The 22970-nt window shown below is 41.6% G+C and overlaps 1 protein-coding gene across 6 annotated transcripts in view; it reads right to left on the bottom strand.

The window, feature by feature from the left end:
* LOC107387556 (adenosine kinase) overlaps nucleotides 1-18975 on the bottom strand; it is a 194848-nt gene extending 175873 nt beyond the window's left edge. For 3 of the 6 annotated variants that reach the window (XR_011516908.1, XM_070545650.1, XM_070545651.1), the window contains exons 1-3: nucleotides 18790-18973; nucleotides 16602-16676; nucleotides 16468-16521 (exon numbers count right to left, since the gene is read on the bottom strand). Coding sequence is in view for 5 of the 6 variants with exons in the window: in XM_070545650.1 (XP_070401751.1) it covers nucleotides 16468-16521; nucleotides 16602-16676; nucleotides 18790-18839 (179 nt within the window). In the remaining variant the exon portion in view is untranslated. Of the gene's footprint in view, nucleotides 1-16467; nucleotides 16522-16601; nucleotides 16677-17345; nucleotides 17490-18789 lie in introns of those variants that run through there. The other 3 variants (XM_070545649.1, XM_070545647.1, XM_070545648.1) reach the window with 3 other exon arrangements.
* Between the last annotated feature and the right edge of the window lie 3995 nt (nucleotides 18976-22970).

The raw sequence follows: 22970 nt of genomic DNA, 5'->3' as shown, positions 1-22970 counted from the left end.
ATGAAGCCCTCATTAACACACCTGTGCTTGCTGTACTCTTGCTTTTCAAAATACCCGACACCAGGGAGGGACCGGGACAGTAATTCAGTCTGGGAATTTGCAGCCGAGCATTCTGGCTGGGCAAGTTCCCAAACCTCTTAAGCGGCTAGCTCACGCCCGGCTGTATTAAACTTTGTTTTCCCTTTTTTTGATCACACTGGCCCACACACCCATAAGCCCACCTGGATAAGTCCCAGTACTCCCAATGACCAGTCCGCCTTTGCCTGACATGAAAGGAAGTAAACCAGGCTGCACTGGAATACTTTGCCTTTAGAGAAGAGGGAAGCAGCTACACCAAATATTTTTAAGATAAACTTAAAAACTTTTTTATTTGAACAAACATATGGTTAGGTTGTATAATTTCTAATTTATATCCTTCTTTTATAGATATAGTTTTAATCAGATAAGTGCGTATGTTTCACTGTTACCTTAGCTTAATTTTATGGCCGTGTATGGATGTCTGTGCAAATGCGTGAGTAAATGTTTGTGTGTGTGTGTGTGTGTGTGTGTGTGTGTGTGTGTGTGTGTGTGTGTGTGTGTGTGTGTGTGTGTGTGTGTGTGTGTGTGTGTGTGTGTGTGCATGTTTGAATGCATAGGTTTTAGTTGTATGTGTACATTTTATGTATGTATTCACCATTTGCTGTTAAAGTGTGTACATATTTTATAATTAATTGTTTTATTTAGTCTCTTTTACTGTTAAGCGGATTGAGTTGTTACCATGCAGGAAATGTGCTCTATAAATATTCATTCATTCATTCATTCATTTACTCACTGTACGTGCAAAAGTTAGCTTGTTCTGCTATGGATTTGATTTAAAAAATAACCATAAATATATGCATAAAAAGCCTTGTTTGAAACTAGTGGTATTTTGAGGATTTATGAATTAGCATGTGCTACTACGACATTATTCATATTGGAGTTGTTTTAAGAAGACAGCAATTCACTTGGTTTTTTACCTAGTTCAAACTAGTCATTAGCTTGCCAACCATGTCAGAATTCATCTTTACTTCTTCAAACTGAAGTCATTCAAACAAGTAATATATCAACTTTTCAGAACCATTCCACATGAGGCCACTTCAAACAATCTGAACATTCACTTTAATCTGCCTTATGGGCCAAAGTTAAACCACAGACATTAACAACACATCTATTAGAGATGCTGCTATAAATAAGCTTTGATTTCAGTTTTATTTTTTATTAAATAAAAAGTAAAACGTATGTTAAAAAATCTCTAATGGGTAACCCCCACGTATTACAACACTAGAACCCAATCCCAGGTGACATAAATGAAGATATAGATACACTATGAATTACAGTGCTAATACAGAGAAATCTGCAACTTTATATTTTATTGAACATCAACAAAAGCAGCATACTGTTTGTTTCTTCAAGGATTTGACCATTTAGAGATGTTAAGAAACAACAGCGGGTCAAGAAAAACAGGCGTTCCACTGGGGAATGGGGAGTTTTTAGACACAAAACAATTAAGTCTACAGAGAAATACTGAAAACAGTTCTGTCCTTTTTGTATCTTTGCTTCATGTCACCATTTCAAACAAAAATAGCTTTGATGGTTCTAGTGGCGGCTCGCCCACAGGGGGCAGTAGGGCGCTGACCCACCAGTCTCACAGGAAGAAGATAGGGATCACAAAATGTTTTTTTTTAAAACAGGAAAATTAAACTAAATGTAATTTTACTTGGCCAATAAATCTGAATTCTGAATCTGAAACAATCGATACGTTATAAAGACTGTAAGTGATGTGTATAATCTTCATTAAAGCGTAGTTTAAAAGTGTTCTCTCACACTTTTACCAAATCAAGTCGTCTTGTGACATATTTTCTGTTCCATTTAAGGCGCTGTAATCTTTATCACGGACCCACACTTTAATTGGCACACGCGTGCTGGATCCCTCTTCCAATAAAAAGAATAGGAGCGTCTTTGGGCGCTGAGGTTTGTGATCGAAACATGCGTAGAAAACCGGCTGGGTGGAGTCTGAGCACAGATCGGGATGTTCACATGAAACCAGAAGATCTCCACAGTTCACCGTTCTTTTCATTTTTATGACCTTTTTTTAAACTCAATGTTCTTTGTTCGTTGTAAAGTAGCCGAGTACAACTTGTTGAGTTTATTTTATTATGGAGAACCAGAAAACAATGGAATGTGGCATCAGAAATTTGTAAACACTCTCCAGCAGGTAAAAACAGCCCAAAGCAGTCAGGAGTCAGCTCAGTGTGACGCTGGGACATGGGGTTACATGAACTGAGTGGATTTTTTTTATCATAAGATTTTTATGACCATAAACCAGCAAAGGTAACACTGAATTTACACTTTGACTTCATGATTTTAGATTTCTTTTGCTTTTCATTTAACAGCTTATTGTCACTGGGTGTTGTTGAGGTAGAAAACACTGATTCTATCCTTTAGATGAGCCTCTTCCTGTTAAGTGCGTGTGCAGTTTGCATATTTTGGTGAATATTAAGCATGTTTTTGGAACAACTTTGTTGCTGAAAGTGCTCGTGGACCTGGTACCAGGTTCGTCAGGTTCAAGTTGTGTGATGCATAAGGATGGTAATAATGCATCGCCTAGTGGTGGTATGTGGTTAGCGCATCTGAAAACGGATTTGTAAAAATGCGGCCCACCAAAAAAATAAAATTCACTATCCGCCACTGGATGGTTCTTAGCCACGTGATGCAAAGCCACTCTGAATTCTCTGTGTTGTTCACACAATAAGCCTCCCAGCGGGCTGGCTGCACAAACTTGTCCACCCTGGTAAGGTAACTGACCCAACAACAGTCCAGACGATATAGCATTTTAGGACATGCTGGCCTTTATCTGCTTTATAATACATGATGTCCATTTGGAAATATTTGCACAAAGAAAAAAATGTTATTCCTATACCATTCCATGTTATTTGTCGAGTACTTTTAACACAGCATTACGGCTGACCAAAGCGCTGCACATTAAAAACAAACAAGCTAAACGATCACATAGAAATTAAGTACAGTAAGAAAAATGAATAAAACCCAAACAGGCAATTAGAAGCATAAAATACACAAATGTAAAATTAGCAATCAAGATGGAATGACTGGATGAATGAATTTTATATAGCTTTAAACGGGCCATACTCCTACAGTGGTGTCTGTGTGTCTTAATCAGAGTGAAAGAAGTAAAAATGGCCGAATGTAATCTCAACGAATGTATTTAAAAGACATTTCCTAATTTTTGACTTGCCAAACTCCAAAGTGTTGCGCAATAGTGTTTTATTGTAAATAATGTCAAAAGACAGCACTAATCTGTATGCAAAGTGAATCATGACTGAACATGTGTGTATGTGTATGTGCTTGTGTGCATGCGTGTGTGTGTGTGTGTGTGTGTGTGTGTGTGTGTGTGTGTGTGTGTGTGCGTGCGTGCGTGCGTGCGTGCGTGCGTGCGTGCGTGCTTGCGTGTGTGTGTGTGTGTGTGTGTGTGTGTGTGTGTGTGTGAGTGCGTGCATGTGTGTGTGCGTGCGGGTGTGTGTGCGTGTGGGTGTGTGTGTTTTAGAAAATCCAATACTTAAGCCCAACTTGGTTTAACTCGGCATGGCTGAATGTTGAGCTGGTGTGAAAGTAACCTTTGCTGGTTCAAAGAAAGTCTACGTATCATGTCTCAAGGCAAAGAGTCTTTCCAGGGCAGAGTGTTCCTAATAAAAAACTTTCCATGCAAGTGGAAAATATGCTAAGCACGGGGGGTGGGGGGCCTTCCTGAGACACCTGTTTTGACTCCTTGACAAAAGAAGAATTTCTGCACTGTGGGTGTTTATAACATGAAGGCAACCGAGGGACTCCAGACTCATTTCAAATAGATACACAGCTTCAGAGGATTTGAGCTTTTCCCCCCTCTCACTAGAGGTATTTGCTCCACCTTTCAGAGCAGCCAGCGTGAGGCCCTGGTCTCGGAAGCCCTGAAAAATCCCATCCGAAAAGGAGCAGCTGCCTGAAGACCTTTACACCCTCAAACATCATGTGATCCCACAGCAGTGACACCGTAAACGGCCCCTGTGGCCATTTAGGGGATAGAAAATCCCTCTGCATCTACTGCAGCCCTGAGCGCGCTCGGTGACCAGAGGGAGTGGAGGAAAAAAAAAACTTGTTTTGAACAAAATGTCCTCTGCTTTTTAAAACCTGCCACTGCTGCTCAAAGGAAGAGTAATTTCAACTATGCCGTGCATTCCACTACAGTACGATCTGACATCAGGCTGCCTGTGGCTGTGACGCTCTGATGGAAGTTTTTCAATTTCATACCTTCCTGATGGTGGCGATCATTTGTTTAGCTTGAATCAAATTATATTCCAATTAGGTGAATTAGGCTACTGAACACAATATTTGCATTCAGAGAATATGAGCACCTTCCCTGAAAGGTAATGCCACCACATCTCCTCAGCTTTATGCGTTCTTCATATGGTTGGGTCCCATCACACAAGTTCACACTGTTGTTTACATTCCAGAGGCCAGGGCCCTCACCATTGCTTCCCATCAAGGGAAATACGAGAGCTTCCAAAGTACTGAGAGTGATTTTTGCTCCAAATGACTCATGAGTCCCTCTTTAACCCCCTCCTTTAAAGAAGAAACAAGCCAAGTAGATTATTTACATGAGGCAATATTTCAAGATTTGCTTCTCAAAGTCTCTTCCACGGAGGCCAAGGCGAGCCCATTTACCGAATCCCTCTTCATTCGCCTTTGATGTTAGCCTATCTCGATAAGACCGGATGAGTGCCCTAAAATCCCTGTCGAGTGATTTCACAGGAAGAACAAGTCTCGGTTAATCAATGGGAAGATTGGATCTGGATCCTCCGGAGTGGTCCGCCTGAAAGTCCTCCCGAGTGTTTGAGTGCACACCAGGGTAATTCATCGTTAATGATCACCGCGGCACCCACTCTCCTACGCGCCGTTCCTTCTTATTTAATTGCCTCGTTCACGTTTTAAACAGCTTACAAATCACAAGGATGGGCAGGGAAACATGATCAAACGGCCACAATCGCTAATCAGTGGAGGGCAGGGGGAAAGGAGAGTGGGCTGGGGCTTCTTTTGCTGCTCTCCTTGGGGGATTAGGAAGGTGGTGGGTTGTATAGGAACAGTAAATTATCTCTGCCTCAACTATAGCAGGCAGGTACATTTAAACAGGCAGATCCATCTTCTCTCTATCTGACAGAGGCAGAGAGGGAGCAGAGCAGCTAAAAGGCTCTGGTAATCCCAGTTTCAACACGAGCATCTGGAGTGGAGACAAGTTCCACCATTGATTAGATTCCCCAATCAGTCCGTGCATCCTACCCCAGCCTTCCTTGGTAGTCTGGAGGCAGAGCAAGACCTGATGCACAGTAATTGTTTCCATAGGTTGGTCTGAGAGGGGGAAAAAACAGCTCGGAGACATGATGAAAGGGAAATGGAAAGGGTGACAAATATTGTTGTTTTTCTTTCCCCCCCAATTAAATTGTTTGTCAAACCCTTCACAAAGGGTTACGCAGTTTATCTGTTTAAAATCAATACGCTCGTCTCAGTGTGAAAGCTTGTCCCGACACAAGACAGGCCCATTAATTATTCTGTTCTGTGTGCTATCACTGAGCTGCTCAAGGTTGAGTCTTATCTTTTCTTATTTCAAATCAATAATTATCTTCCACCATGCCTCAGAAAAAGAGATGTGCTTTTTATTCAACGCCTGTAGAGTTCCTCCCTCCCTCCCTCCCTCTCCCTCTCCCTTGCTCTCTAGCAACCGGTGAGGAACGCAGAAATGAATAGGGCATTCTCTCTTATCACCAGAACATTAGGGCAGGATGGGAATGGATGGTGGAGAACGAGGCGCGTTAAAGTACGCAACGCAAACGAGTCACGATTCAAACATCGCTCCCCATCTTCTAATAGACTCCAGTGAGGGGTTAATGTTGATAAGCACAAAAGCATTAGGATATTGTTCAGGCATCTCGTTCCATTTTGGCAGTTTCAGCAGAGAAAATCCACCTTGAGTACCACTGGCGGAAAAAAATAAACGACACAAAACAAGCCATGCTGTTGCTAGCTGCAATAGAGACTAGATGCACAATTAATGACTGCACAATTACATGGCCATAATGGGTGAGTAATTGCATTAGAATGCAGAAACAACTAATGTGCATCCCTTTAATAATCAGCCGGTCCAGCAGCAGCAACAGCCCATTTGTTGGCGTTAGCTGAGAACTGCTGTTTGTTAATTAGGCTGCACTCAAGGATTTTTTGGGGGGGGGGGGGGGTGAAATCTGGTCATGGAGGATGAGTTCATATTATTCCCTCTAAAATGTCACAGGTTTTTTTGGCTTGGCGCTGCAGAGGGGTGGCGTTGTTTGTCACACAGCACTCTGTGTATGTGGGAGTGTGTGTAGGTTTCAGGATATGAAAGAGGGGAAAGAGTGACACGTTGAGGGAGAGGGAGTGGGAACAGGGAGCATGTCAGGAAGGATGGGGCTTCTGGTGCTCTCTTGTGGATTGAGATTTGAAGCCGAAGCACAAAGCCTTTGAGACGTCCTCCTTATCTCGGAGGTTGATACCAGGATCTGGGTGATTCAGAGCGCTCCGTGTGAATAATTCCACCAACACCCCCTGCTGTGGGGACCATATGGCCCAGTGTGAACTTTAAACACATGGGGAGTGTTGCTGCTCACCAGTCAAGCCTCCCGTCTCTACCCCCGCACAAGCAAGCTGTAAAGAAATGATCAGCACAGATGATATATCAGCTACCCCACAAGTATAGGAGTCGCTGCCATCAGTGGTGGTGGGGGGATCAAAGATGACTAGAAATGACCCTAAGCATGCTTTTCTGAACTGAACATGCTATACTTACTGGCTCAGACGCCCCCATTTTAATTATAAAACACTCATTTAAAGGGGGAGTTGGAGGGAGAGGGTGCAAAAGGGGAGAGGGAGGGATGTAGATTATGTTTGTTACAGCCTCTTTGACTTGTGACGCTTCCTTCTGGCACCACCTGCTGGCAGCTGCCATCACCCCAATAACCAGGCACCTGCAGCTCCAGTGAGGATGAGCCTTTAATTATGATTGCATCAGCCATCTTTCATGATGCAGAATGCACCACGAGGGGGAAAAAATGAAAAGAATAACCCAGCAGCGCAATACAATCATCGCTGTTTAAAACAGGACGTGGTGATGTCCTGCATTTTGTGCGTGTGTGTGTGTGTGTGTGTGTGTGTGTGTGTGTGTTTTATAATTAAAAAGGTCTAGATACACGTTTCTTACAGCTGAGTACAGCTCTGTGAGCATGTCAGATTTATGCAAGTGCCCCAAATCGTCAGATTCGTGCTTATCAATAAAACATTAAGAGCGGTAGGGCTGGCAGCTGAGCATGTTTCTGATGTCTCAATTACCAGCTGAGAGCCATTAATCTCTGCTTTCTTGTTGGCTCAGAGGTCAGCTGATAGATGGAGGCTCGCGACCTTTGTCCTGAGTATCAGCGGATGATCACCACACACGCACACACACACACACACACTCACACACACACACCTCCTTAAACCCAAGCAGCCAGTAGAGTTAAGTACTGTCGTACAGGACTCAGCCTTAGCAACAGACAACAGACCTGGGAAATAAAAGGTGGTGGTGGTTGTGGAGGGTGGGGGCTGCTGTAATGTGTCAACACACTCAGTCAAGCATGAGTGGATCCAGTGAAGTGGCACCATGGCAGGCACATGCAGCATCCACATGGCACACACACACATGCACACGCACACAGGCACAGCACAAGGTGGAGTGTTTTTCCTCGTGACACACCAGGATAGCTCCACTGGGGGCTTCTAGCACTCTTGATTCGCTTCGTTATTTATTAAAACATAAAAAATAAAGAAAGAGGGGTAGAGTCAAGTGTGTTTACAGAACAGAATCTGACACACACACACACACACAAACACACACACACACACACACACACACACACACACACAGCCAGCCTGCAGCCAGTGTTTAGCATGTACTCAGTGAGAGAGCCCTTTGTTGTTTCCTTCCCAGTAAGCAGATTGAACTGCACAGCAGCAGCAGGGGTGTGTAAGATGTACACAGAAAGCAGGGTGTGTGAGTGGAGAGGCACCTCCGCCACTGATCTCCTGTGTCGTGTGATGATGTGTGTGTGTGTGTGATGTGTGTCTCAATCCAGTGCTGATCCCCCTGAGTCAGCCCTGTCAGTGATATGAGCCCCCCCCCCCCCCCCCCCCCCCCATCCATCCGGAATGCTAATAACAGCCAGCCACAAATGCTGCGGCGCTGAATTATTCATGCAGCAGAGGGTCACACGGCATAATGAGGAGTTTACTCTCATTCTGGATGTGATTGTGACGCTGCTAATCTGCATTTAGCACAGAGAAACAGAGAAAAAGAGGGGGTTTACAAAGAGGGAGGAGGGGAGAAGATGCTGATGAACTTAATTGCTGTGAGCAAACAACCTCTGAAAAGAGTCATGCCATCATCCAGAGATGAGAAAGTAAACAATTAATTATCATTGGACAGAGGGAGTCATAAAACAAATGTTTGAACACCACTAATATTCAGAAGCCAGATGCACCCCCCACCCGCACCCCCAGTGAGGTGAAAATACAATCACTGTAACAATGACTCACTAATTTGACACACTAACAATTATTAGCTCTAATAGGACACGGTTAACAATCCCAGGAGGGTTCGGGTGCATGGTATGTTATGAAATTCTGCTCCATCAGAACAGCATATGATAAACAGTTATCCTGAGAAAAAAAGTATTTTCACTCGCATTATGATCTCCATCCGAAAGACACTGCCCTGCCTTACATCGTGTTTACATGTTTGCTCCTCAAGGGTGCAAACAGCAGGCTGCTGAGGCCCCCTGCTGGACACATGAGGTATGACCCCTCTTTGAACAGCAACTATTAGAGCCAATATTGACAAGGATACTATGTAACTTTTTTATACTTGTAAATCTTTTTCTTGAGCCAGTATGTGCTAAAATAATGATGCTTTACAGGGTTAATGAAAAGTCACACGGACTCCCAATGCTCCCTGGGTCCAGAATTCTGCACTTGCAACTTTAGAGCGGCGGGCACATCCTGTTGGACTTAGTAAAATGAAGCTGAGTTGCAGTCTGCTTCCAGCACATTTCCTGCATGTTTTAGATCATGAACACAATTGATTTGTTTGATTTTGTGACGAATCAGTCCTGTAGACACTTAAGGCTAAGAAGATGATTCAGCTTTCAGATTAAGGTATTAAATAGACAAACGCACAGCAAGGAAAAAAGTTTTACTTTGCTTTTACTAATGGACACTAGGGGGTGCTAAAAGCAAGCTAAAACTGCCTAGTAACCCTTTATAACACTTGCAACAGGAGCTACTGTGGCGAGTCAATAAATGATCAGGATTTCTTAGAATTAACTGAGAATTAATCACCGTCCTCAACTGCACCTTTATTACATGCATCACACATCATGTCATAGTTTTAACCTGAGATCATTTTAAATGAAGTTATAATTGTGCCCATTCTTGTCCTCATGCCCCATTACTTTCTGCTAGTTTGTTTACACAGTGTTTTATTAAATGTGGTAAAATCAAGTGAATGTTTTAAGTATTTCTTGCATAAATGTTTTTTTTTGTTCAATGTGCAGCCTTTTATTCCTTATTCTTCTTTGCTCCTGTTGTTGCTGCTGTGACGATATTCACCGACTATTCTATTCTGTGTTTGCAATATGTGGTGGAGGGGAATCTAAAGCACTATCACAAAAATGTGTAGCTTGTAATTTATAAACTGAATGAATTATGGCTGTTTTTAAGGTCATTTGATAGCAGCAACGGTGACAAAAAACTTCCAATTACAGCAGAAAATCTGATCATATATTTTCCTGTAAGACGTGAAATTTAGGCAGGCAGAGGAAGTCAGCGACTCTGGTTAGCTGGTTTCCGCTCTTACCACAAGTTCAAAACACACAAGGTCAACTCTGAAAAACCATCATCGGCTGAAAACAATCCTTTCAACTGCCCAACCCTAACCACACTGGAAATATCATCCGAATAAAAGCTGAACAGCCAGTTACAGCAGCACGACTCACCAGACTATAAATCATGGATGGAAGACAGCTTACAAGCAGCAACAACGTTCATGTAAAGTTTTTCTAACTAATTACTGACTTCACCTGAACACTATGAGTTTGATTAATGTTTAAAAATGGTTTGAGATTTTTCTAAACAATATTTGTTACGGATTTTCTGCATTTCTTCATCGTATTTTTTTAAAATTCCTATTTTTGTCCAGTAAATAAAAAAAGAAACCAAAAGTTTCACTATTTTTACTGAGGAAAAAGAAAAGGAGAAGAACAGAACGTTCTCCAAACGATTAATCAGTTATCAAAGAACCAAGACTACAACGCTGTGGTGACACACACACACACACACACACACACACACACACACACACACACACACACACACACACACACACACACACACACACACACACACACACACACACACACCAGCTCCCCAGCCAGTCCTAACAGCGATGTAGCTGGCTTCTACTGTACAGCAGGCAGTTTCTCAGCACCAACAGGATTATATGGGCTCTGCTGTGACTAGATAATTGAATTCAGGAAAGGCCACAGTGCACCGCATCCAATGATCTCTCTCCCACCAGGGTGATGGGAGGGGAAAAAGATCAACCGTGTTACTCTAGATTAAGTAAAGCAACAAACGTGTTAGTTGACTGGAGCTGTAAGCCCATTGAGAGCCTTTTTCCTAATGAACTTATTTGATACAATAACATTCCCAGCCTTCCTTCCTCAGACCTGTCTCTTACTGAGAACTTGTTCACACCTTAAACTGGGCCCCTCTTTGTTTGATTCACAAAGCATCTGCAAAATAATGCATGTTTCATGAAATTTAAAGGGATAGGTGTGATGGTGAGCATGCTTCTGTACAGCAGATGATGTGCATTCAATGTATTGTAATGGGAATTAAGCAGCAGAGAGGCATGGTAATCTCACCCTGACCTCGTGCAGAATGTAGAAAGAAAGCGTGTCTGTGGGGCTAAAGATAACACTGCAGCCTTTGTGCTAGAGAGAACAACAGTGCTGATGTTGCTGCTTTGTGCCACCGCTGCTGCCCAAGGTCACATGTGTCCTTTTGCGGGGTTACAAGACCTGACATGGTAACCTTTTGTAGGGTTTATTTTTACTGTAAATGGAGGATTCTGTAGCTTTATTGTTTACATAATTATTATTGCTCTGTGGTTTTCTAGCACTGCTAAACCCAAAGTTATCCAACTTTCTGTTAAAGATGTTGAACACTCATTCCATCAATACATTTACAGTGGTCTCTAGTAGGAAATAATGCCTTTAAAGTTATTCTCGGGGGGGGGGGGAAGCCCAGATGCGCGTGAATGAGTCAGCCGGAGGAGAAAGTAGCTTCAGGCAGCAGGTTTTTGGGTCTTATTTTCTGATACTTTGGCATCTCACCTCTGATTGGCTGATAGCATCGCAACTTGCAACGCTGATGTTTTATCTCCACAAATAACACAAGCCTGGAGGAGTTCTGCAGTGAGATGGAGTTGCTAATGCTAACGGCTAGCATCTATGCACTGAGACACCCTCTGCTGACTCCTGGATGCTAAACCAACAACAGCCTTCCCCATCACGAGTCACGATGGGTGAGCCCATGAATGTTAAGTGACAGTAAGACGTAGATCTGTCAGCATTTTCTAATCTTAATTTCACTGTCTATTTTCAATCAGAATCTAATGCAGGAGATAGGTGTAGGAGACTATTTTCATGTTCCACTTCCATGAAAAACTCAAAGCGACCGATTATAATCAGAAATAATCATTGAAAAATGTTTTTTTAGTGATCCACACTTTAAAACAATGTTATGGGAAGGGACCCAAGTCACATCAATACAGCTAAATGTTACCGCTATTTACTTCTGCAAATAACTATCTAATTCAATGTGAATAACCATGTAATATGAAACGAAGCATGATGCAAAGGTTTATAAAACACTATGAATCTTTAGAGAATGGAGTTGTTTTAAGATGGCAGCAACACTTTTGATCTTAGTCTTGCACTGACTAGCTGTTAGCTCGTCACTCTGGAGTGTTAAAGGTGCATGAAGTAGGAATGATATCCTGTGGTCAAATTTGGATACTGCAGTCCATATATCAAAACACAATTTAATGTAACCTTCATTCCAACTTGATTGAGACGTTAGACTTTGTTGTGATTCTTTCACTGTAAAGTTATTACTTACTGCATTTTTGAACAATTTCTCCAAAGCTGAAATTTCCACAGAATTCTTTAAAATAGTTCTTTATATATAGAGATAATAGTTTTTCTCTCATATTTGATGTCTCTTATTTTCAAAAGCCCACAGCCACAATCAAAGTAGTTTGGTTTACGTATAAAGACGGTATTTAAAGGGGCATTATGGAAGTTTGACAGCCAAAACATGTATAGAAATAATAAATTTCTTCTTCATTCTCCTACAATGCCCTGGTCCTGTAGAATGAGCCCTGGCATTTTTACTGTGATTGCCTGTTTTACTCTAAAATCACAGAAAAAGAGAGCTGCTCCGGTCGAGCAGGCTGCTTCATGCGTGTTCACGCTCAGGCATAGCCCGTAGCATTTGCTATCAGTAGCTTTAGCAGCAGAGAGGGAGGTAGAGCCAACTCAGCGACTTTGTCGCTGTTCCTAACGCCTAGTGACGAACCTAGCTACATTTCTGAGGACCCTTAGCTACTTTCTTCTAGTTATTTCCTGCAACTTAGTAACAAAATAGCCATTTTCGCTCCGAACCTTTCTTTGAACGTTGTTTCAGCTGTCATCTAGGATATAAATGTTACAGATACAAATTACATCACTGGTGCTTCAGCTCACCTGGTTAGACGTCGGACTTCCGTACAGAAGACCCGTGTTTGATTCTGAATGTGAACCTAGTTTACTTAGAGTTTCTTTTTTACATTAATGGTACATTTTTTTACAGTAAGATGCCCAAATTTTTATTTGAGACTCGCCGAACGGGCATTGAATTCACAGATAAAAAAGATGTGGGTTCAACTTTCCTTTTGGAACTATTTTTCAAGCAAGGGAAGGGAATGATCTGAGCATGCAGGAGGACTGACCCATCTTAAACCTTTGTCGGCTGTGCTGAAGAGAAAGGTACAGAACCAAATTATTTAATTAATTAGCTGCGCGTTCTCCTGTCCTCTGTCCTCCGGGCCACACACACACACACACACACACACACACAAACACACACACACGGGACTGTCTCAGCTGTTATTTTCGTTAAGGAGTGTGCACGTACAGCATGCGCGCCTCGTGCACAAGCCTCCTATTGAAGCTGCCGTTATGCTTTTGGCCTGAGGGGGCAATCGCGAGCATAAAAATTCAAAACTCCGTAAAGTCCCTTTAAATTCAGGAAGCAAAATGGCGGCGCAAAGGGAACGGTAATATCTGTTTTAAAATGTGAGCAAGTGAGGGGAAGAAAAATACTAGCAACTAAATGTTCACGTTGACAAGTTATTGCAGGAAAGTCATAATTATAATTGTTAGAAGGATTAAACAAGAAATTATTTTCTGAACTTTATGTATGAAGCAGAAACCTAAAAGGACACACTTAACACTTACAGTTGTGGTCAGAAGTTTACATACACTTGTAAAAAATATAATATAATGGCTCTACTGAGTGTCCCGTTATTTCTAAAACTCAGATTTTTCTCTGATAGAGTGATTGGAACAGATACTTCTTTGTCACAAAAACCATTCATGAAGTTTGGTTCTTTAATGTCTTTATTATGAGTTAACAGAGAAAAGTGATCACATTTGCTGGGTCACAAATATACATACAGCAGTGCTAATATTTGGTTACATGTCCCTTAGCCATTTTCACTTCAATTAGGCGCTTTTGGTAGCCATCCACAAGCTTCTGGTTGAATCTTTGACCACTCCTCTTGACAGAATTGGTGAAGTTCAGTTAAATTTGATGGCTTTCTGACATGGACTTGTTTCTTCAGCACTGTCCACATGTTTTCAATGGGGTTTAAGTCAGGACTTTGGGAAGGCCATTCTAAAACCCTTATTCTAGCCTGATTTAGCCATTCCTTTACCACTTTTGATGTGTGTTTGGGGTCATTGTCCTGTTGGAACACCCAACTGCGCCCAAGACCCAACCTTCGTGCTGATGATTTTAGGTTATGTTGAAGAATGTGAAGGTAATCCTCCTTCTTCATCATCCCATTTACTCTCTGTAAAGCACCAGTTCCATTGGCAGCAAAACAGCCCCACAGCATAATATTCCCACCACCATGCTTGACTGTAGGCATGGTGTTCTTGGGGTTAAAGGCCTCACCTTTTCTCCTCCAAACATATTGCTGGGCATTGTGGCCAAAAAGCTCGATTTTTGTTTCGTCTGACCACAGAACTTTGCTCCAGAAGGTCTTATCTTTGTCCATGTGATCAGCAGCAAACTTCAGTCGAGTCTTAAGGTGCCGCTTTTGGAGCAAGGGCTTCCTTCTTGCACGGCAGCCTCTCAGTCCATGGAGGTGCAAAACACGTTTGACTGTGGACAATGACACCTGTGTTCCAGCAGCTTCTAATTCTTGGCAGATCTGCTTTTTGGTGATTCTTGGTTCACTCTTTACCCTCCTGACCAATTTTCTCTCAGCAGCAGGTGATAGCTTGCGTTTTCTTCCTGATCTTGGCAGTGATGAAACAGTGCCATGCACCTTATACTTACAAACAATTGTTTGCACTGTTGCTCTTGGGACCTGCAGCTGCTTTGAAATGGCCCCAAGTGACTTTCCTGACTTGTTCAAGTCAATAATTTGCTTTTTCAGATCCATGCTGAGCTCCTTTGACTTTCCCATTGTAGCGTTTGTGGGCATTTGTATCCAATGAGCCCTATTTACCTGGCCTAGGAGAAGTCACCTGCTGTAGTCACTCATAATCACTCACAAGAAGTTAAGAGGCCATGCTATGAAGCTCAGTTCACTGACACGTTTCTAAGTCACCAAAATTGCTAGTTCATGTTGCTGTATGTATATTTGTAACCCAGCAAATGTGATCACTTTTCTCTGTTAACCCATAATAAAGACACTAAAGAACCAAACTTCATGAATGCTTTTTGTGACAAAGAAGTATCTGTTCCAATCACTCTATCAGAGAAATATCAGAGTTTTAGAAATAACGGGACACTCAGTAGAGCCATTATATTATATTTTTTACAAGTGTATGTAAACCTCTGACCACAACTGTAACTGGCGCTACACAGTGGATGCCATAAGTTTCCAGTTATCACAAGCAGCAGATACAACTGGGCAGCTGTGAGGAGTGAATGTTCTCGTGTGAGACACTCGACACGCCTGCAGTGGAAGGCGAAAAGGAAAGTCATCTGTTGCCCTCTAGTAAGTAGATGGAGAGGACACGTGCGCATGGGCTGCAGGCTGTGTTTAAATGTTAAAAACCAACCGGATCCTAAACAGCAGCTGTAAATCATTTCACTAACTAACAGAGAAGGCTGCTCATTCTTTAACTTAGAAGTAGCACTGGTAATATGACCGACTGTTTTAAAGAAGATAATTAGGTTTTGCAGCTAAGTTTGATTCTTTAGTGTAGAATAAGGCAAATTGGGTTACCAAAAACCTGGAAACAGCAAATAAAGATCATTCAGCTAGAATCCTTTATCAGATCAAACACACAAATTTATTACATGCTTTGAAATGTGGGTCATTATACTTACTTTTTACTTGTTAATGCACAATTACCCTATGAACTTCAAACGTCAACTTCCCTACTGTTCAATTCAATTCAAGTTTATTTATATGGCGCCAAATCACGACAAGAGTCATCTCAAGGCACTTCACATAATAAACATTCCAATACAGGTCGGTTCATTAAGCCAATCAGAAAAGTTCCTATATAAGGAACCCTGCAATTTGCATCAAGTCATTGACTGATTGTGCGTGGTTGTGCATGAAACATTAACACAAGCAAACTCCCCACAAAGAAACCATCAGCACTGTGGAGAAAGGGTGTGGTCAGATCAGCCAAAAACAAACGCTCACTTAGCTTGTTTGGTTGTTGTTGTTTACCCTCTGTTCTAAAGGTGTGCATTTAGACTACAGACACACACATATGCATGCTTTTCAGGAGGTTATTGTAAAATCCGTCAGGGGAGTTCAAAAGAATGGACCCAGAAACGGATTTCACGTGGATGAAATTAAGCACGTGTTGCATTTACGTGTATTCAGAAATGTCTGCACAAAGTCCTACAGTTTCCTAGCGTCGATTTATGTTTCAGCTATTTTCAGTCCAGCCAAATGTGACAAAGCATTGGTTTGATGTAATTTTAGCAGGATGCATTACACTACAGAGGGGAATGTGTCCCCCAGCATGTAATACTCACAAGGCTTTGTGTTTGTTCTCAGCGAGGATCTGGTCATTTGGCTTCAGCCCGAACCTTTTAGGAAAAACACACAAATAAACACTACTGGTGACACACACATCAACAAGTGAAAACGCGTGAGCTGTTTGACTTACTTGTCAAGGAAGTCTTTGTCCACAACAGCTGAAATGTCAAGCAAGGGGTTTCCCATCCCAAAGAGTGTGTTTTCACTGTGAGGAGACAAAAACAGATTGTTCTGTAGACTCCCACTCAGCTGCTCAACGTGAACAGAGGAAACGAGCGATCTGCTGTGAAACAGGAAATCATCTGGTGGTGATTTGTTGACCCAAATGACTGACTTCAGTCGAGGTGACCCCCTGTTTCAAAAGGGGCTCAGTTTACCCAAGATTCTTTGTGATCAAAAAGTCAACAGTGCATGAGATGTTAAAAGGTACAGAAGGATGTGTATGTATTTATCAGAGAAATTAAATCATCACTGTGTTACTTTCATATAAAGGTATGTGTCGTACATCTACATAAGTGTAATAAAATGTTTTTAAATGTAGATTGCTGTGTCAACAATGGAAATTTTGATTTTCTTGCGCAACCTTTATCTGGAAATTTGAAGCTATAAGATACCACCGTGGGCAAAGTCTGCCCTGACAGTCTTAATAACAAGTTTGCCAGCAAAAAATATACAACAAATTTAGTCTGATTAAACTACATGTTTTAAATAATTGTTCTTCCAATCAGCAGTTTGGCTTTGCCTTATTAGTTTAAACCTGATTTTTAAATCAAATAATTTAACAAAAGATAATAAAGTGAGCACATTTGTGTCCAAACGTAACCAATAACATCTGAACTGCTCCCCGCGGACCGTGTCACGGTTTGGATCTCACCTTGGTGTTGGCATGATGTCAGAAATCTCACCAGATGACTAAACGACCAGCGGCTTTCTCCTTCTGTCAAAGCAACGTGCTTTTTGACTCCAGGAACTGTAGTAGAACTTTGGCCAACTCCAACACGTTGGTGGGAGAAATGGGAGGGGTTTACTGTCTCCGGGGTTTGTGATTGGCTACACATTTTCCAACTACAGAAAGGCATTCTATGCTGCATTTGTGGCCAATGGGAGAAATGAGACGTAAAAAGATGGACCCTGTTACACTATCAACACCACTTCCAGCAGCATTTATGTGTAATGATGTAATAGCATCTGTGTTGTTTTTAAATTTAAATAAATATGTTGTGCTTGTTTACAATAAAAGTCGTGTTCTTGCAGAGTTATGCGTATAAAATATACTTATTAAAGAAATATTCACTGCACAAAAACATAAATGTGTATTTTGGAAGCATTTCTGCAATAGGGGCTTAAGCATTTTTTTCAGTTTTTTGTCATTACCGTACGTAACCCTTTATTTTGTACTATAGTAAAATGAAATTTTTATCTAGTCACTCAACCTATAAAATGTGTGAATACTCGGAGGTGTAGCCTACTTTAAGACAAATCATATCGCCATTTCAGTAGACATTTTACCAAGCTCTCTTTTTTGCCTTTGTTTAAAAACGTTTTTATATTTACTAATTGCCCGTTCATTATGGACCCCTGATCCTGTATTTTATTTTGAAAAATGTTATATCTATGTCGTAGTTTTCCTGCTACAACTGAACGCAACAAAGTTTTAGTTTGCTTTGTTGTCAAAATATATATTATTCATCAGACAAATAAACGTTGAAGTTGACAGTATATACAACTGTTAAAGCCTTTTACGATTAAGATAATATACAGTAAAATCTTGTTATTGCAACATTTATTTTAATGTATACTTCTTTTGCATTAATGACTGACCGCCACGCTGTTTTTTAATTGTTACATTAATAAACGTAAACAATTTTTGCTGCAGTATAAACATTTAATAGCTATTTACAACTTAGCGGGCGACACATTTTATTTCCAGTCTTTTAATGTTGACACAAGTTTCATTATTTATATTAATACAAGTTCGGCATTAAAAGTCAGCCATTGCTTGTCACCCTTACACCATCTTTTATAAAACGGCAGCTAGAGGTCGGATAAGTCGATATTTGCATCAGTTCTGGTCATGTGATGAACCTATAGCGTTTTGCTAGCTGTGGTTTATTATCGTGACGAAGCAGAACGTTTATGAACGCGGTTTAAGCTGAATGCGGTGATGATGTAACGTTCAAATGCTCGAGTGTCTCATCACCCTGCACCTCCAGCTGACCGTTAACACAACACCGCAGATGTTCGCTTCATTAACCGCTAGCTACACATGCTAGCTGCGTGTGCCAACTTAGCTTAAAATCACGGTTCTATTTTGTTACCTTAACGTCGTTTTCTTTCCCTTCGACGTGTTTGGTTCTTTGTTGGACATTGTTCTTCAGATCTACGACGAGTCTTGAGGTTGTTGAACCTTTAAAATGTTTTTTTTTTCCCTGACAGAGAAGAGTAGCAGGAAGCAGCTGCTTCCTTTTCCTTCAAATGATGCTAAAGAAATTGGTCAGCCGCATGCACCCTAGGGGGAAAATTAGTTTTGGCAGGGATCCATGGGAGTTTATTACTTTGACCTAGATGATAAAGTGGCTTACACCGAGACTGGATGTCTCGTTTTCACATCTGGATTATTAACATCAGGTTCTGCTGGTTCCCTACTGGTGACTCCTCCAGCAGATGTTTACATGTGTTCATGGAGAAGAATCTCAGATCAGCTTTGCACCACAGGACCTGACCACTATTACTTGTTTGGATCAGATTTAGCTGGTAATCTGCGGTTTTATTGCAAACCAGTGATTTCTGCAAGGTCAGGTAATGCTATTTGAGTAAATTCACCCTTTCTTGTTTGTAAAGCATTTTACTGCAATATGAACTCAAGTGCGGCCAGCATTTATAAAATACTATATGCAAACCAAGTGCTAGTGCAGATCCATATTTTATTGTAGGTGGCACACAAGTGAACTATGTAGACAAGAGGAGGCAGAGCTGTAAGTTTATCTGGGCTTTAGGCAGATTGTCATAACAAATAAAAACTTTGGTTGGGTACATTTACTTGAGAGAGAATAAAAGCAACTTTTAGGGCAATTTGAACAAATCCAGCATTTTCTGTACAAGAGTTTGTACAAAACATACACACACCTCCAGGTGTTAAAAATGCTTTATTACAAAAACTGTGAACAATGCTTAAGCAGAATTATGTTCCAACACGTTTAAACCAACCAAGCTGCATATGAGCCGCGGATTGCCGACCCCTGAGCTAGGGCATGTGCGGAGGACACACACACACACACACACACACACACACACAAGCAAAATGCATAGAGCTTTGCATAGAGAATAATGTGATTATTTAGAAGTCCTAAACCAGGCCCAGCTTTCAAAATAAACCTTCAACAAAAATTGTTGAACAAATTACCACTAGGGCAATTCGTATGAATGATATTAACGTTGTAGAATTTATTTAATTAGAAATAAACTTTATGGCAAGGCACATAAATTGGCATTAGGTATTAAAATGATACTTACACACACATTAAAAATAAAGTATCTTCAGCTGTCACAAAAAAAGGCCGGTTGTGTTTAGTGTTGAGACATACCAACATTCATATCAAAGTTCTGCTCTTTCCCTCGATTATCTAGAAGAGTGCTATTAATAAGTAAAACATGAAATGTGCACTAAAATACACATTATGTGTTGTGTTTACATAAGAACATCTGACATTATTGGTGTTCTGTTGGCTTGTTGAGGGAAAAAGGAGTAAAGAAAATTGCTTTTAAGCTTAAAAGTGAAGGACAATGCTGTTATTGTGCACTGTCTCAACACAGCAGTAACACTCACCTTGAATGAACAGTTATTTAGCTCCTTAAAAACCCTTCTAAAATATGCATTATGCAATATGCAGTATATGTCTGGCAGTACTAAGGACTGCTACAACTCCTTTACAGTGTTTCTCTTTCACTCATTATGATGCAGGATATTGTAAACCAGGGATTCTCAAAGTGGGGTGCGCGAGGTGAAAAGTGTAATGGCTGCGGAGCTCAGAGAAGTCTGTCAAAAGTCACCATTAGCGTAGCCAGAAACCCATTTGTGGGTGGGCCTAAGAAAATATAAGTGGGCCCAATAAACGTAATTGAAAACAAGTATATTTTGCTTGTGTGTGTGTGTGTGTGTGTGTGTGTGTGTGTGTGTGTGTGTGTGTGTGTGTGTGTGTGTGTGTGTCCTCCGCACATGCCCTAGCTCAGGGGTCGGCAATCCGCGGCTCTGGAGCCGCATGCGGCTCTTCCGTCCATCTGATGCGGCTCTCTGTACTTGTAAAATAATGAATGGATATTTAATTAAAAAGCTTTATATTTTACTGCATTAATTTTACATCTGTAAGCTAATTCTAAATGTAAAGATTGTCTGCGTAAACCTGAACAGGTCCAACCCGGTCTACTCTGTGACCGGGTTGACGCGTCACGCTTGTGCGTAATCATATAGGCGCTTTCTGAGCTGAAGACGATGTGAGATTCTGGGACTCTCCTCAGACAGGCTCCTGGATGTGTCACCACATTGGAGACAGGGACAAGCACAATTCAGCCAAAGTTTCATCATCAGGGAACAGTTTCTAAGTGACAAGTCTCTCTGAGAGACCGGGTTTGGAAAACTCTCGCTTCAGTGGAAGGAATCTTCCCGCATGCGCTCTGGTTCTGCAACGCACTCCAAGCCCCTCTCCACATCTTCAGCTCGCTGTGCACCTTATGAACGTGCTGACAGTGAGCTGCGCTGAGCGGTGTCCAGCTCAGATGTTCAGAAGGAAATCTTTTCTTGAGTGATTTAGCTACATCTGCGATTTGCGAAACGAATAAAGTGTCAGTTCGTCTGCATGCGTCGGGGTAATTCTTTCTATTCTTTCTCCGTCAAAATAAACGGCCAAATACGGGAACTGTCTGGTTAACACAAGCCCTGCTTTTAACTGTTTTGTTTTCTTGTGAAAATAGTTGCAAATTTAACTTGATTAACACCGGAGCCAGGCGAAACATATGACAAAAGTGGCACCTGCTCAGTAAAACCACCAACAGGGTGAAAAATATCTAAATATTGTAGGCAGAGACGGGCTACAACTTCTGGATCCATGTTATATAAATCGTTTTATTGATTATCTTCTTATGAAAGATAACTTTGACGTACACGAGCGACCGGTACTGGCTGCTGTCACCTGTTGTGAGCAGCTCTCTACTGTCTGAGGGTAGGCCCCGCCCACAACGCCGCAGCTGCTGTGGCTCCCAGTGTTTTCTTTACTGTGGGAAACAGGTAATGATGGCTCTTTGATGGGAACAGGTTGCCGACCCCTGGTTTAGCGTGACGTCTGATACATACATATATATATATATATATATATATATATATATATATATATATATATATATATATATATATATATGTCTCCTGCCTGTGGAGAGAGTGAGCAGCACCAAGTTCCTGGGTGTGCACATTACAGAGGATCTCTCCTGGACGAACAACACCATAGCATTGGCGAGGAAATCACAGCAGCGTCTCTTCTTCCTCCACAAACCAAGAAGAGCAAGAGCACCAGCCCCCATCCTGTACACTTTCTACAGAGGCACCATCGAGAGCATCCTGTCGTGCGGCATCACTGTGTGGTTCAGAGCCTGCAACGTTTCATGCATTAAAACCCTCCAACGTATAGTGAGAGCAGCAGAGAAGGTCAATGGGGTCTCTCTCCCCTCCCTACCAGACATTTACAGCACCCGCCTCACAAAAAAGGCCCTTCGCATTGCGGCTGATCCCACTCACCCGATGCAAAGCCTCTTCGAGCTGCTGCCATCAGGGAGGAGACTGTGGAGTCTCAAGGCCAGGACCAACAGACTGAAGGACAGCTTTATCCATCAGGCAGTTAGGAAGCTAAACTCCCTCCCAACTCTCCTCTCCCCCCCCCCCCCCCCCCCAGTCTCTCTGAACTTGGTTACTGTTTTTATACTAAATGTTTTATTTTCTATCTAGCGAGAGTTTGAGAGTAACGTAATTTCATTTCTCTGTATGTCCTGTACATGTGGCAGAAGTGACAATTAAACTGACTTTGACTTTGATATATATATATATAGCCATGCCCTGATGTGGGGCTGGGGGGTGCGTTAACATGGTCGGGACATAGAAGGGGGTGCGCGGCTAAATAAGTTTGGGAACCACTGTTGTAAACAAATGCAACACCACTGAATCTGTGCTTCAGCTGTACTTGTAACAGCTCCTAAGGATCACGTGCTTATCCTAGCAAAACTGATAGTGATCATAAAATAATCAGTACAAAGATATAAAAACATCTCAACAACAGGCTGTCAATCAAATTTAGCTTAATGTAGTCGGGTCTAGAACAGGCCAGAAACAGACACCTTTATAATGCATGGAACCTAACGTTTGATCTATATATATGCATCACCCTGGGATTTATCAAGATAAGCCTTCAAATATATATTGTACACACTTGCCAAAACGCACTGACCATAGAACTAA

The sequence above is a fragment of the Nothobranchius furzeri genome, chromosome 16 (assembly GCF_043380555.1).
Source record: "Nothobranchius furzeri strain GRZ-AD chromosome 16, NfurGRZ-RIMD1, whole genome shotgun sequence".
NCBI lineage: Eukaryota > Metazoa > Chordata > Actinopteri > Cyprinodontiformes > Nothobranchiidae > Nothobranchius > Nothobranchius furzeri.
Note: the sequence above shows the minus strand (reverse complement) of the source record. Positions and strands in the feature narration are given on the sequence as shown.